General features: G+C 41.8%; 1 protein-coding gene across 9 annotated transcripts in view; it reads right to left on the minus strand.

Moving 5' to 3' along the window:
- KMT2C (lysine methyltransferase 2C) overlaps positions 1-16,477 on the minus strand; it is a 206,598-nt gene that overhangs the window by 54,735 nt on the left and 135,386 nt on the right. For 8 of the 9 annotated variants that reach the window (XM_040434126.1, XM_040434128.1, XM_040434123.1 and 5 more), the window contains 9 exons: positions 16,255-16,383; positions 13,104-13,223; positions 9,875-10,005; positions 8,126-8,303; positions 7,640-7,744; positions 7,147-7,194; positions 3,762-3,899; positions 1,836-1,868; positions 1,586-1,729 (listed from right to left, as the gene is read on the minus strand). In XM_040434126.1, coding sequence (XP_040290060.1) covers positions 1,586-1,729; positions 1,836-1,868; positions 3,762-3,899; positions 7,147-7,194; positions 7,640-7,744; positions 8,126-8,303; positions 9,875-10,005; positions 13,104-13,223; positions 16,255-16,383 — 1,026 coding nt within the window. The remainder of the gene's footprint in view (positions 1-1,585; positions 1,730-1,835; positions 1,869-3,761; positions 3,900-7,146; positions 7,195-7,639; positions 7,745-8,125; positions 8,304-9,874; positions 10,006-13,103; positions 13,224-16,254; positions 16,384-16,477) is intronic. The other variant, XM_040434122.1, reaches the window with a different exon arrangement.

The following is a 16,477-nucleotide window of genomic DNA, read 5'->3' on the forward strand; positions in this document are numbered from 1 at the left end:
AAGTATTTGGCATGTTGCGGATCTGCTTGATCAATTCAATGGGGCTAACCTGCGTTTGGCCCCCTACTGCGGTTTCTTTGGCAAGAACTGAGATGTCACTTCTCAAATCCCTTGCAGCGCAGAATTCAAATCCGTGGCGGAAAAATCTGTGAGCATGAGAACTACGGTTAAGATTTCCCATGGAACGCAATAGTGTGCATTGTAGGCAGATATCACTGGAATATTCAACTAAGGCCACAATCACATGCAAAATGCGAATCCGCAAAACATGGATACCAGACATGTGCGTTGCGCATTTTGCGGAACGTACATTGTCGGCCCTATGATGGAAATGTCTATTCTTGACGGCGATTGCGGAATAAGAATAGGACATGCTCTATCTTTATCGTGGGACAGTGGAATAGAACTTCGGATGAAAGGAATGGGTCCGCACCCGTATGCAAAATTGCCGAACAGATGCAGACCCAGAACTACGGTCGTGTGAATGCACCCCAAGTCTGTGTGAAATGTCACACAGTGAACATACCCCGTATCGCAAAACCATGTGACCATGAATTAATGTTGATGGCTGCTTTGTTTTGTGGGTTAACAATTAGAAAACCACTCTCCCATCCTTAGGTGGGTGTGATCCTCAGCCATCGCTAAATGGGACAACATCCCGAAAATGTGGTAAATTTGCCAGTCTATCTGAAACATGTATCACTGAAGTTCAACTCACAATTGGACATGGCTGACAAATCAAACACAAATGGAAATATCAATGGAGCACAGTATGTGTGGCGCTGTTGCCTATGCCAGGTGATACAACTGATCTCTTCATCCATGAAGCAAGCCTCCATACTTAGGAGACAACTGTTCCAGGATTATATTCTATGACCACTGGATCATATGGCGCAGCATATGAAGACTCGAATCCCAATATAATCCTTTTTCTATTTAACTACTCAACATGCATTTCAGGAGCCTGTAGGCACAGGTTATCTCCAACTTCTCACATCTGCCACCCTCTGCAGACTTCCCCTTGTCCCTCCCTGGGAGGCCTCCTAATTAACACAAATACAAGTTTATATATGAAGACACGCTGCTTAGGATATTTCTAAGCCCTTCCCCAAGGCGGCCCACAGGCACAGGCTTATTCTGCCTTTAGATAAATCCAGCTCTGTCCATATGTAACTGGACAGAGCGGGTCACAATTTGTGTACTAAAGTAAAACTGCAGAAACAGGAGTCAGTCACTACAGGCCCTTCACCATTAACGACGGATTCTTACGGGAATCTATGTCGTCAGCGAGGTAACCATTTTATAACCTACAGGGCGACATTTTCTATTGTAAAAATCTGTAGGTCACGCTATATGTCTCCGTGTCATCTTTGGTCCCCACTGCCATATTGAAGACTGGTAGATTTGAGCCCACAAGCTTCCACTACCACCGCTAAATAACAAAATGTGTCCCGAAACGCCTCGGTCGTAAAATAAGAGACACAATTTTGTTGCTTAAACAGTTGACTGTGTGAATGGAGGCTTCAGAAACCCCTTCACCTGGCTTTTAGACAGATGAAAGGCTAAAACCAGGACTGAGACTTACCCTGGTTGTGCAAAGGCAAGAGCTGTGTATGTGGAGAATGAGGATGAACTGAAGGTGGTGGCGGTTGTGGCAAAGATGGCGGATGGGTGGCTACAGGACTCAGCACAGCAGTAAATAAATCTTCAACATCTTTTCCTTCAAGTTCTGCAAACCCAACAAAAAGAGTAGGAACCAAACATTTTTAAGAAATATTTTGATGAAAATTTCTTGGAGCCATGATAAGTGTACACCAAAGGATGGTCATAATTACCTGGAATTTTAGACAGTTTCTCCAAAATAGCACCTAAAGGAGGGAAAGAAGGATGGTTATAACCATAACGCTAAGTTAGACCCTTAGGCTACATGCACACGAACCTTGTTTGTTTCCGTGTCCGTTCCGTTTTTTTTGCGGACAGGATGCGGACCCATTCATTTCAATGGGTCCGCAAAAAATGTGGACAGCATTTTTTGCAAAAGTAAAATCTCTCCCTTTTTTTTTTTTTGCGGATCCTTTCTAACAATGCCTAAAACAGACAAGAATAGGACATATTCTTTTTTTTTTTTTTTTTTTGCGGGGCCAAGGAGCGGACAGCACATAGTGTTGTCCGCTCCTTAGCCCCGCAAAAAAAAAAAAAAAAAAAAAGAAGAATATGTCCTATTCTTGTCTGTTTTAGGCATTGTTATAAAGGACCCGCAAAAAAAAAAAAAAAAAAGGGAGAGATTTTACTTTTGCAATAGGAGAGTTTTTTTTTTTGGGCGGATCCGCAATTTGCGGACCGCAAAACACATACGGTCGTGTGCATGTAGCCTTAAGGTGTTGTCATACAACCCCTTTGAAAAATGCTGTGTTTTTATGGAGCATATGCCACAGCCAGATGTTACATGCTACACAACCGTATGTATTTTGCGGTCTGCAAAACATGGAACCGCAAAAAATACAGATGGCGTCTGTGTGCATTCCGTATTTTGTGGAACGGAACAGCTGGTCACTAGTAGAACAGTCCTATCTTTGTCCGTAATGCAGACAATAATAGGACATGTTCTATTTTTTTTGCAGAACGGACATACGGAAACGGAATGCACACAGTAACTTCCGTTTTTTTTGCGAGTCCATTGAAATAAATAGTTCCGTATACGGTCTGCAAAAAAAAAAACGACATGGAAAGAAAATACATTTGTGAGCATGAGCCCTAACAAACAGGAAATTATAAAGCACCCTACAAACACTGCGTTTCTTGTACTGGTATTTTAAAGGGGTTGTCTCACTTCAGCAAATGGCAATTATCATGTAGAGAAAGTTAATACAAGGAACCTACTAATGTATTGTGATTGCCCATATTGCCTCCTTCGCTGGCTTCATTCATTTTTCCATCTCATTATACGCTGCTCGTATCCAGGAGTTACGGCCACCTTGCAGTCCAGCAGTGGTGGTCGTGCTTTCACACTATAGGAATAGGCATTGGCTTCTCTGGTGGCTGGGACTGCGGGAGTGTTCATAGGCCGCCACTTTTTCCTATATTATGCAAGCATGGCCACTGCTGCTGGATTTCAGAGCGGCTGTAACTCCTTGATACAAGCAGTGTAAGGCTACTTTCACACTGGCGTTTTGGTTTCCGTTTGTGAGATCCGTTCAGGGCTCTCACAAGCGGTCCAAAACGGATCAGTTATGCCCTAATGCATTCTGAATGGAAAAGGATCCGCTCAGAAAGCATCAAAGTATTATCTGAACGGATCCGTCTGTGCAGATCCATGATGGATAACCGCACTAAACGCGAGTGTGAAAGTAGCCTTTAATGTGATGGAAAAATGAATCAAGCCAGTAAAAGAGGCAATATGGGCAATCCCAATACATTAGTAAGTGCCTTCTATTAACTTTCTCTACATAATGAATACCATTTCATGAAGTGAAACAACCCCTTTAAGACCGCTTCCTAAAATTTTTTGCTCTTTTAGCTTTTTTTTTTTTTTTTTTAATTGAAGCATTCTGTGGGTGTTCACCACTGACTTCTCTATATGATAAAAGCATTGGGGAGAAGCGGCAGTGCGGGGACCAGGAGCGGCGCGGGGAGCCAGGTAAGTATATTTAGGGAGAATGACAATTGTGTGGCTCTGCCCTCGCTATCATTATAAGTCAAGGATCTGCATGAGACCACGGGAAAAAAAAAGGCAAATATTTAAAGAGGGAAATAGCTTTTACCGTCTGTAACCATTTTGTCTAGTTCTGGGCTGAGAATGCCATCCAGTTGGTCCTCGCTTAAAGGTCGGGAGCTCCGGTGGACATTGGTGTGAGACAGAGATGATGAATCATCTGATATCGAACCTAAGTCAAGACCCACTAAAAAGTAAAGGAAAAGATTCTATAAGTTTCCAAAATGAAGATGTTTGCTCAATGCAATCTCTTAAAACAGGAATGGGCAAACTACGACTCTCCAGCTGTTGTAAAACTACAACTCTCAGTATACCCAGTCTGCCTACAGCTATCAGCAGGGTATGATGGGATTTGTAGTTTTACAACAGCTGGAGAGCCGCAGTTTGCCCATCACTGCACTGCCCTACAAGAAGAGACACCAGGCGAGGCATTTTGACAAAAAAGAGAAGACAATGTGATGTATCCTAGAAATGAAAACCAGAGAGAGCGCTAGGTTTCAGCTCCAAAACAGCACCCAAACTAGAGTAAGGCTGGATTCACATCACCGTTTCATTTTCCATTCTTCTGATCCGTCAGAAGAAAAAAATGGATCCTGTATTGTAAGCATTTGATATGCACATTTTGCATCTGTTTTAGCCATTTCCGTCTGAGATCTCTTTTTTGAGATTGAAAAAAGTTCTACGCAGGACTTTTCTTTCCATCTAAAAAAACAAATCTCAGGCGGAAATAACTAAGACTGATGCAAAATGTGCATAATGGATGTTCAGGATCCGTTTTACATGGATCAGAAGAACAGAAAATGAAAGGGTACATGGTACGGTTATGTCAGTTTTATCTTCATACTCACATTCTGATGCTGTGCTCCCACAAACCAGCAGTAAAAGGCATTGAGAGGACTCCTGAGCTTATTACACACATAATGGAGAGGACTCAAAGAGGAGACCTCTCAATGCCTTTTACTGCCGGTTTGTGGGAGCACAGTGTCAGAATGTGAGTACGAGGAGAAATATTAGTTTGGGGGCTGTTTTGGAACAGATTCCCTTTAAACTAGAAAGATGAGCACACATACATGTATATAGAGCCTACAGGAGAGAAAGGCCACTGAACTGTAACTCAGGAGTAGTGCAATATTAGGCTTGCAATGGATTTATAAGAAAAAAAATCTATATATACACACACACACACACACACACTATACATACATATATACACACACACACCCATACATACATATATACACACACACACCCATACATACATATACACACACACACACACACACACACACACACACACATACAAACTAGAAAATGGTGTTCAAAAGCAATCTGCTACCAGTGACCTCCCATTTGCACAGACACGTAGCTGTGGTTCACCTAATTAAAACGCTGTTTTTCATTTTTTGAACTGAGGCGTCATTCCTGAGTTACGGTACTTTGCTTAATATGTAAATGAGGCCTTTATTTCACCATTGCTCTTGTTGCACCTGAGCTCTGCTCTTGTTGCACCTGAGCTCTGCTCCTTCCTGTGGCCAGCCCCTCATCAGGTGAACCACATCTATGTGTCTATGCAAACCGTTTCATAGGGAGGTTGCTGGTGACAGATTCCCTTTTAAATGTGAACTCTTTAAGGGGGGTGTCCAGGATTTTTCTACTAATGGTCTTATCCGCAGGAGAGGCCGTCAATATCTGATTGGTGGGGATCCAACACCCTGCACAAATGCCGATCCGCTCTTTGACGGTAGCCTGGTTTCCATTCACTTCAGTGGGGGCAGCGCTGCAGTAACCAGCTCCGTCCACTACACAATGGCGGTGCAGGGCAATGGACCCCTGGTGGTCAGATATTCCTATCCTCATGATATGCCATGAAAAATATCATCTTAGAAACCTCTTAGGGTACTTTCACACTAGCGGCAGGACGGATCCGACAGGCTGTTCACCCTGTCGGATCCGTCCTGCCACTATTTCGCCGGACCGCCGCTCTGTCCCCATTGACTATAATGGGGACAGGGGCAGAGCTCCGGCGCAGCACGGCAGTTCGCGGTGAGAGGCCACCGGACTAAAAAGTCAGACATGCAGTACTTTTAGTCCGGCGGCCTTTCGCCGTGCACTGCCGGAGCTCTGCCCCTGTCTGACGGCGGTCCGGCGAAATAGTGGCAGGACGGATCCGACAGGGTGAACAGCCTGTCGGATCCGTCCTGCCGCTAGTGTGAAAGTAGCCTTAAAGGTAAGTGTACTCGTGGATGCGCACATTTTTCGTGAGGATGTGCGGATGGAAAAAAATGCAGTGGATTACACCACCATTAATGTGGGTGAGATTTGAACAAATCCCTGCCAAGTGCTTCAGAATTTTTTAGCATGAGAATCGGGCTGCAGTACAGATTTTTTAAATCCACAACATGTTAATTTCTGGGCAGGTTTTTACTCCTTTTCATGTAAAGGGGTGAAATCAGGCACACAATCCACACACGTGTGCACCTAACCTAACAATGCTTTTACGAGGAGGTTAGAAGTCAAATGAAACATGAGTAAAACAAAAACAATATATGCATACTTAAAGGGAATGTGTCTATGTGGCTTTACAACAGCCACCATGAGCCATAGACACAATGGACAGCAGTAGATACGTTTTGACTACCACCTATTGTGAATGGTGGATAGGTGTTATCTATATAAAATGGTGATATCTGTTATTCTAATCTTGCCCATCTTTACAGACCAAGAAGTGGCCCCTTTTATGCTTAAGGCCTTATTACATGGGCAGATTATGGTTAAGATGATAGCTAACGAGCGTTCATCTGGCAGTGTAATACCGCCGCTAATTACCCGATGAATGAGCAGTTCATCTAAATATTTCAACATGTTAAAAACATCCTGGTTTGCCGTTGGCAGATGATGCTGTGTAAAAGGCGGCGCTCTGCTGCTGGCAAACAATGAGGCAGTATAGGGACAAGCGATGCATTAGCGATCGCTCATCCCTATACTGAGGAGGAGATCGATTCATGTAATAGCAGCAAGCAGGCGATTGACGGGAGGGAACACTTCTCTTAGTGGGCAGTGTGAAAACTGGAGGGTATTATTTTATTTTTAAATATGGATAGTAAAATGGAAAATTAAAGATACAATCACCAAAAATCCTTTTTGTTGATTTGAACACAAACTTGATTTGAACAATAGGTCATTTTCTGATGACACAGCCCATTTAAATCTAATCAATTTAAGTATATAACCCTTTTAGAGTAAGACTGAACAGACAAATTATCTCATTCTTAACATTATAAGAATATTTATGCAGTAATACAAGTATATATGTAAAAGTTTTAAAAGAAAAAAAATATATAAAAAAAAGCGTGTTGCATGCATGCAAAACCTAGCAGGCAAAGACTGGTTATGAACCACCTACTACTGGTGCTTCTGATTCTGGTTCATCTTACCAAAAGGAGAGGATGAATTTTCGACCTGGAAAGTGCATAAATCAAGACCTACAAGACCCAAACCAGATAAAATGGATGATTATAACAAAGAAAAAGAGTGGAAGCAAATGTGTCAAGCAGCATGCAGAAAATCAATGCGCAGAGCCAAATGAGAACATAAAAATAAGCACAAGAGGCGGCAAGCTGTTCCCGGGAAATCAAATCAAAAGAAAGATCCACGTGCCTTAGCCATAGACTTTTTTTTTGTATTACAATACATATATGGAAAGGCCTAATACAAGGGTCAGCAACCTCCAATACTCTGGCCGTTGTGAAACTACAACTCCCAGTATGCACACTTGCTCAGCTGTTCACACAACTCCCATAGAAGCAGAGCATGCCGAAAGTTGTAGTTTCACAACAGCTGGAGGTTACTGATCTGGTCTAATACTGTAACATATGTACAAATCAATAGCACACTGGGCGTCAGGAGAAGATTCTTTAGAAGACATACCGGTTTGACTGGTAGACTTCGCAAGATCATCTGAAAGTATTCCAAAAATATCATCTTCTGTATTCAACACCTCAGACAGTTCAGCTAAAGTATCTTGAGATCCGCCTAAAAAAAATAAAACAGAAATCTGCATTGTGGACATATACTGTATTTAAGACCCAGCCTGTGGCAGAGCTCCATAGGAACATAATGAAACTGCTATAGGCTGCAATGGTAATTCATCGCAGTCTATGGAAGAAGTGATCTGAGTATTGCATGTTCAAGTCCCCTATGGGGGTCAAAATATGGTGACAGGTTCAAGCGGTTATTAGGGGTGCTGCATGCTCTGGAAATCACAACAAGTCTGGGGTTGTGGATTTCACTAATGTGACCCTCTGTCACCTATCTACGTCACAGCTTTGCTTGCCCCTCGTCAGTATTGCCTTTGTTATTTTAGATAAAGGTTTATTTCTACATTATAAAACCAGAGGTACTGACTTTCCTTACCAACTGTATTTTTTGAGGGCGTTGCTGCTGAACTGAGCAAGGGGTCTGACGAAGGATCCAGAAAAGTGGAGTTTAGATTTGCCTTATAAAACATTGTAGCGGCATTCTCAGAGCAGTTTTCAATGCTGGATTTGTTCTGTTTACTGGTGTCCAGAAGATTTCTCCCAAAAAAAGCCTCCTATGTAAAGAAAACAAAGAAACACAATAAACCTATGTTCTGGATAAGCTCAGGTTCATATTTATACAGTAAAAACACACTTTTCATAATCCTTGACAATTTACAGGTTGTTACAGGAATTTCACCTATTTGATTACAGTACACTGCAGGATGGAATAGCGCAGTCCACCCTATTACTGACGTATACACAGAGGTTGAAGGGGTAATCTATTTTACCTCCGTCTGACTAATGCAAACATAGCCCAAAAAAAAAAATGACTTTAGTGGGGTGACAGAAGCCCTTTAACATGTATGTCTGGAGGTTTCCTGACATACACGCTCAACGTAGGGGAAAACGTGATGTGAACCCAGCCTAAAGGAGTAGTGCCATGTTTTTCTGTATCCACAGGATTAGAGGATAATTAGCTGATCACTGGGGGTCTGACTGCTGGGAACCCCACCGATCATGAGAACAGGGCTCTCGTTCCCTGGTTCTGATGATGCGGCAGGTTGTGCACAGGCACTGCCTCTCTATTCGTTCTCTATGGGAGCTCCGGAAATAGAGTACAGTGCTCCGCTATCTCCGGCGGTCGCATAGCATACAAAAGAAGCAGCAGTGTCACTCCATAATGGGGAATGGGACCGCCGTTCTTGTGATCAGTGGGGGCCCAGTTAGATCAGTTAGATATCCCCTTTCCTGTGGATGTGGGATAACTTATAAACATGGAACAACTCCTTTAACCCTTAAACGCACCATGGCATATAGTTACGACATGGGGTGGTTTAAGGATTATGGAGTGGGCTCACACTATGTACCCACTTCATAAACATTGGGTGCCGGCTGTATAATAAAAAGTAAAAAAAATAAAAATTTAAAATCAACTCCTTTACCAACTATACATCTTAAAAATCAGCAATCAACAAAATAAACGATGATGATGATTTGCAATTTTTGGTCACTTGAATAAAAAGTGATCAAATAGTTGTATGTACTCCAAAGTGGTACATTAAAAACTACAGTAAGCCCCACAAATAAACAAGCCCGCTTAAAACTCTGGAGATAGAAATATATTAAAAAAAAAAAGTTATGTCAGAATACGGTAGTGCAAAGAAATTTTTTTTTTTTCAAAGGCTTTTTCTTTTTTTTAGTAGTAAAATATAATGAAAACTATATAAATTTGGTATCGTTGTAACCGTAGTGACTCACAGACTAATGCCGTCATGGCATTTTCTAGCACACAGTGAACATCATCGTATAAAAACAAATCTCAAAAAACCTTGGCGGAATAGCCATCATTTTCCAATTTCATCGGCCAGAATTTTTTTCTCGCTTTCCAATACAAGCTGTGGCAAAGTAAGCAGTGCCATAAAGAAATACAACTTGTCTGGCAAAAAAAAAAAAAAAAAACTCTCTTGGATGGAAGACTAAAAAAATAAATAAAAATAAAATAAAAATAAGAAAATGTACTGAAAGGGTTAACATGCTAAACATAGCAATAAATCATTTCAACCAACACAAGTCCGACACGTGGAACTGAAACAGGAGTTTTCTTTAATACAGTTCTTGCTCACTGTAACAATACAGAAACTACCTGTAGATACGCAGGGAAAGTCTCTTCTAATTTGTTCTTCTTTTTCCTGTAGCGTTTCTTTATTTTCTCGGTGTTCTCAAAGCCAGTGATGCATTCGTCTAAAGGAGTCTCTGGCTGAGGTTCATTCCAGCCTTAGAGCAAACAGAAAACAGCAATAAGACATGGACAGGAGGAGTGTGGAACATGGGCTTCAGCTGAGAAAACCACTTACAACCATAGGGTAGGGGATTTTGCCATTTGTCGATTACTCTTTTTGTTTGGCCTGCTTCAATTTATGTATTTTCTGACTTATTTTTAAGGAAACCTGTCACCATGAAAATGCAATGTGCTGGCAGCATGTTCTAGAGTAGAAGGAGCAGAGCAGACTGACCGGATTGTTGGGAAAGATTCAGTAAAACCTGTGATTTATACAATTCATTTCCTTGAAGTCCAGGAGGCGGTCCTATCAGTGATTGACAGCTCTCTGTGTATACATACTCATAGAGGGAGGGCTGTCCATCACTGTGTCCATTTCACAGCAGGAAATTAAAAGGGGTATTCCGGTTACATTAAGTTGTCCCCTATCCATGGGATAGGGGAGAACTATTAGATTGCTGGGGGTCTCGCGGTAGGACTCCCACCGATCACAACAACAGGGGACCTATACCCAATGCAGACCCAAGGAATGAATGGAGCGGCCGGTCAGGCGTGTGGCCGCTCGATTCATGGTAATGGGAGTTCTGGAGATAGCCCCGAGTACAGCGCAAAGTTGACATGACTGTATATGTAACTGGAGAAGGGGCACCCTGGCATGTGTCCTGGACGGCTTGGCTTGTTTTTTTTGCCATTTCACTTTGTCTATTTTTATATCTTGTTAGCACTGTTGCTTCTTGTATTGAGCTTTAGGCCTCTTTCACACGAGCGATATCGAGTCTGTCAGATAAAACTGATGGAAGTTGAATCAGTTTGGTCTGTGATTGCGTTCAGTGTTTCAGGACGGATGCTATCAGTTGTTCAGGCGTTTTCATGCGTGGTATTGGCAAAGTTCTCAGCTTTTATCATCGGCTTGAGGAATCATTTTGGTGCATTTTTTGCAGTGATTTGTTTATGTATATATTTTTTCATCTGCACAATGTATCATTTTGTGTAAGATGTTCTTGTTGTGCATGCTGTCCGCCCCGGCATCCTCCATTGTACGCATTTTTTGCTGGGGTTTGCCGTTGTCTGCGGACCGCATGCGGAGGAATTGCTCCCCCGGTTATAGACACGCTACAGTGTCTGGGTTTGGGGCTTTTCCACCCGTTTAGTTTTTGTCTTTATCTGTATGGAATGTGCCACTTCATTGTGTTGGTAACGCTCTTTTGCACCTGGCAGCTTCTGTGTCACATGGTCTGTTGTGGGTGCGGCTCCTGTGTCACATGGTCTGTTGTGGGTGCGGCTCCTGTGTCACATGGTCTGTTGTGGGTGCGGCTCACAGCTTTATCCTACCTCACAGTGCATGGTGATACCACTATGGAGGCATGTGAGAGTCTGGCTGTGAGTTAGTTCCTAGCACTGTTCAGACCCTGTTCACACACACCACGGGCAGTTTAGTGGTAGGACCCCATGCGCGCTGAGACACCGTGATGTGGTGCATGAGGGGCTCCGATATGTTCCTGACTGGAAGATATTGGCAAAGTTCTCAGCTTTTAACATCGGCCTGAGGAATTGGCTAGTATTGTCAGTTATGTATCATTTTGGTGCATTTTTTTTACAGTGATTTGTGTTTTCATGCGTGAAGATTAACAAATGAAGAACAACAATTTACATCTAGTAACCATCAATGAAAAATGCATAGCATCTAAACGCCTTCTGTTTTTTTACAAGCTCCATTCATTTTAATGGAGCTAGAGCTTTGTGAAAACCGCACAATAGACAACGTGCTGCGATTTTTCCTGAACGCAGAGATGGTCAGTAAGAAACGATGCTCATGTGCACAGACCTACTGATATGAATGGGTCAGGATTCAGTCTGAACGCTATCTGTTCGCAGCACGCATCGCATCTAAACGGAAAACTCGCTGGTGTAAAAGAGCCCTTAAAGGGAACCTGTCATGTGGATATTTGATTATAATCTAATTATATACAATCATTAACTACTAAAAAGTACCTTAGATGTATTCCCTTACTGGTGTGACAGATGGTTACCTCATAATATACACACAAAGATGCCGCATGCTAATGAGCTGATTTGAGTCCAGCGTGATGTCAGTGAGTCCAGCATTTTTTTAAATTAACAGCTATAGCCACTCCCCTGCCCACCTGCTGCTGATTCATATGGAAAATAACTGTCAATCAACAGCAGGTGGGCGGAGAGAGTCAGGAGCTTATGAATATTCATGACTTATTATCAGCTGGAGCTTTTCAATACAAGATGTTGGCAGATTGACTGGGTCAATTAAAGAAAAGTGACCCAGCATTTTGCTAAGAGAATCAGTCACTTATTTATGTTGCCCTTAGTTATGACACCATAAAACTGGTGACAGGTTCCCTTTAAGCTTTAATATTCAGCCCATGTTTGCTCTGACACATTTGGCCTCCACATCCCAGCAGGATACTTTCTACTCGGACTCCGAGAATTGGCCCCATGTGCAGGGTATTGAGCACACCCTATTCTAGAGCTGCACACTAGGGATTTTTCCCTTTTCTGTCCCAAAGAGTTTCTTACTATTGACTGAGTTGCAGAAACAATCGAGCGCACTTGCACATATAGAAGGGGAATCTGTCACTATGCGTTACCCCACAAACTGCTGCAATGTGTGGAGAGGCGAAAAAAATGCCGATTCAGAATGCGATTTGCACTTCACTGGTCGCTGGAATTCCCGTGCAGTCGGCCTGCCAAGGGTCCGTGGGCTGATGGACTAAAAGTCCTCTCAAGTACAACAAGTCCCAGGGACGCATAAGCATACAGTTCATGGACCCTTTGCACGTGACTGTGGGGGAATGCCAGAGATAACCCAGAAAACAAAATGACATATTCAGAATCAGTGTCTTTTCACCTATCCAGGCATTACAGTGATCTGAAGGGGGAGGGGGCTTTATGGTGACAGTTCTCTTTAAACTTAATAGTTATGTTGGCAGTCACCTAAATAAATTGGCAAAAGTACCCTTAACATGAGAACAGATTTTGTATGTGTGATCTGTTGATCTCTAATATTTCAGAAAATATTTTAAGGAATACAATTTAAAAGTTAGAGAATTTACTTCCATACCTTCTTCTTTACCAGGCAGGAGTTCAGAAACGGAGCCAGAAGAATCCTTTCTAGATAAAGTCCTCTTAGACTTTCCCTGACCTGTTCGGCTTCTTTGGCGCACCATGAATCCTCCAATACCTAAGATGATAATGGATTTCCATTTTACATCAGGTATTGCCTAAAATAGCTGTTTCACAGGACGTTTCAGGAGAAATGTGACCATAAAGGACATTAAAGGCTATGTACATCTTTGGGGGCAATTTTTTTTTAGGATTACATTATACTTATTTTGAGCTAAAATATGATTTTTAGCCAAAAATAAGTTAAATGCAATAAAAAAAAAATTGACTCCAAAAGGTGTACATAGCTTTTAACTATATGAGTGATCATTGATCAGGGATTGTTGGGGTGACTGATACGGCAGGCTGCTGTGCCAATATGACATTTCTTCTAGCGCCAGTGCAATACCAGACAGGCCATGGAAAAGAGTGGTCCAATTTCTGGAAGAATCAAATTTCATATGGCCCCTTTAAATAGAAGATTGCCATCCTATGTGGCGTTGTCTTTACTGGATGTTTTATAAACAATGTGCAACTACCTATATAAACCTCTAATGTAGTTGGAGTGCTTCTTCAGGACCCTGCCATTTTTTACCTTAAGGACCAGGCCATTTTTTGCAAATCTGACCAGTGTCACTATATGTGGTGATAACTTTAAAACGCTTTTACTTATCCAGGCCATTCAGAGATTGTTTTCTCGCCACATATTGTACTTTATGACAGTGGTAAAATTGAGTAAAAAAAATAATAAATGGCACATTTACCAAAAATTGGGAAAAATTAGCAAATTTCAATTTCTCAACTTTTATAATAGATAGTAATAACTCCAAAAATAGTTATTACTTTACATTCCCCATATGTCTACTTCATGTTTGGATCATTTTGTGAATGCCATTTTATTTTTTGGGGATGTTACAAGGCTTAGAAGTTTAGAAGCAAATCTTGAAATTTTTCAGAAATGTTCCAAAACCCACTTTTTCAGGACCAGTTCAGGTCTGAAGTCACTTTGTGAGGCTTACATAATAGAAACCACCCAAAAATGACCCCATTTTAGAAAACACACCCCTCAAGGTATTCAAAACTGATTTTACAAACGCTGTTAACCCTTTAGGTGTTCCACAAGAATTAATGGAAAATAGAGATAAAATTTCAAAATTTCCCTTTTTGGGCAGATTTTCCATTTTAATCCATTTTTTCAAGTTACAAAGCAACGGTTAACAGCCAAACAAAACTCAATATTTATGGCCCTGATTACTGTACGGGCACACAGCAGGGCGCAGAAGGAAAGGAACACCATATGGTTTTTGGGAGGCAGATTTTGCTGGACTGGTTTTTTGACCCCATGTCCCATTTGAAGCTCCCCTGATGCACCCCTAGAGTAGAAACTCCAAAAAAGTGACCCCATTTTGGAAACTACGGGATAAGGTGGCAGTTTTGTTGGTACTATTTTAGGGTACATATGATTTTTGGTTCCTCTATATTACACTTTTTGTGAGGCAAGGTAACGAAAAATAGCTGATTTGGCAACGTTCTTATTTTTTGTTATTTACAGTGTTCATCTGACAGGTTAGATCCTGTGGTATTTTTATAGAGCAGGTTGTTACGAACGCGACAATACCAAATATGACAACTTTTTTGGGTTGCTTGTTTCAGTTTTACATAATAAAGCATTTATTATTTTTTTGTGTCTCCACATTCTGAAAGCCGTAGTTTATTTTTATTTTTTGGGCAACTGTCTTGTGTAGGGGATCATTTTATTCGGGATGAGATGACGGTTTGATTGGTACTATTTTAGGGTGTATATGACTTTTGATCGCTTGCTATTACACTTTTTGTGAAGTAAGGTGACTAAAAATAGCTTTTTTGACAGTTTTTACGGTGTTCACCTGAGGGGTTAGGTCATGTAATATTTAGAGCAGGTTCTTACGGACGCAACGATACCTAATATGTATACTTATTTTTTTATATACTTAAGTTTTACACAATAACAGCATTTTTTAAACAAAAAAATAAAATAAAATCATGTTTTCGTGTCCCCATAGTCTGAGAGCCATAGTTTTTTTTTATTTTTTGGGCGATTGTCTTAATTAGGGTATCATTTTGTGCGGGATGAGGTGACGGTTAGATTAGTACTATTTTGGGGGGCATACGCCTTGGTGTTGAACTTTTAGTGATGTAAGGTGACAAAAAAAAATGCATTTTTTTTTAGCACAGTTTTTATTTACTTTTTTTGACGGTGTTCATTTGAGGGGTTAAGTCATGTGATATTTTTATAAAGCCGATCGATACGGACGCAGCGATACCTATTTTGTCTACTTTTCTTTTATCTGCTATTTTTTACAATTTGTTTTTACTTTTCTGGAATTTTTTTTTTCTTTTTTACACTTCATCTTTTGTCCCACTCTGGGACTTCAACTTTTGGGGTCTGATCCCCTTTACAATGCATCACAATATTTCTGTATTGTGATGCATTGGCTGTAAGTGTATTACAGACTGTAATACGCTTACAGCCTGCTTGCCTGTGAGATCCAGGGGGCTGAATCTCACAGGCTCTACCGAAAGGCAGCAACGATGCCTAAGGAAGGCATTGGGCTGCCTTCCCTGCCATCGGGTCCCCGTCACAGCAGCACGGAAACCCGATGGAAGCTCCGATACCGGCAAGGACATCGCAGGTGCCGCAGTCAGCGCTGACCGCGGCACATCAAGGGTTAATGCGCCGGCATCTGATATTTCCCCGATGCATGCGCTGACCGCGGCACATCAAGGGTTAATGCGCCGGCATCTGATATTTCACCGATGCATGCAGCAGGGGTCCAGCTATCAGTAAATGCCGGGCCCCTGCCGCGGATCGGGCAGGTGCATCTCCTGCACCCGCCCGATCACAGCGCCGTACATGTACGGCGCTTGTCCTTAAGTCACGGACATCTGCGCCGTACATGTACGACGCGGTTCCTCTACGGGTTAATCTCAACACTGAACCGGGTTCACAGACTAGGTTCAAGTAATGAAGCATGAAGATAATGGTGTTATGTCCACACAACTGAATTTTTATGATAACTGTAAAAAGAAAGAACATAGAAACATTCACAGCCACAACAACAAGCCTCTACCTGGTCTGTATGGCTTTCGCTTCCTCTTCTTCATTCCATCCATTATTTCTGCACTTTTAGAGTCATCATCAATTGCTTCCCGCTCTGGACTGGAATCCGATTTTACATCACAGTCCATTAGATCACCCTCTAGAACACAATTGTCACATCTGATTACTACATATCCAAAGAAAAACATGGAGGTTCAATGTGTGTGCAGCGGTTCTTGCAGCATGTAGTTTAT

The sequence above is a fragment of the Bufo bufo genome, chromosome 5, assembly GCF_905171765.1.
Source record: "Bufo bufo chromosome 5, aBufBuf1.1, whole genome shotgun sequence".
NCBI classification, from domain to species: Eukaryota; Metazoa; Chordata; class Amphibia; order Anura; family Bufonidae; genus Bufo; species Bufo bufo.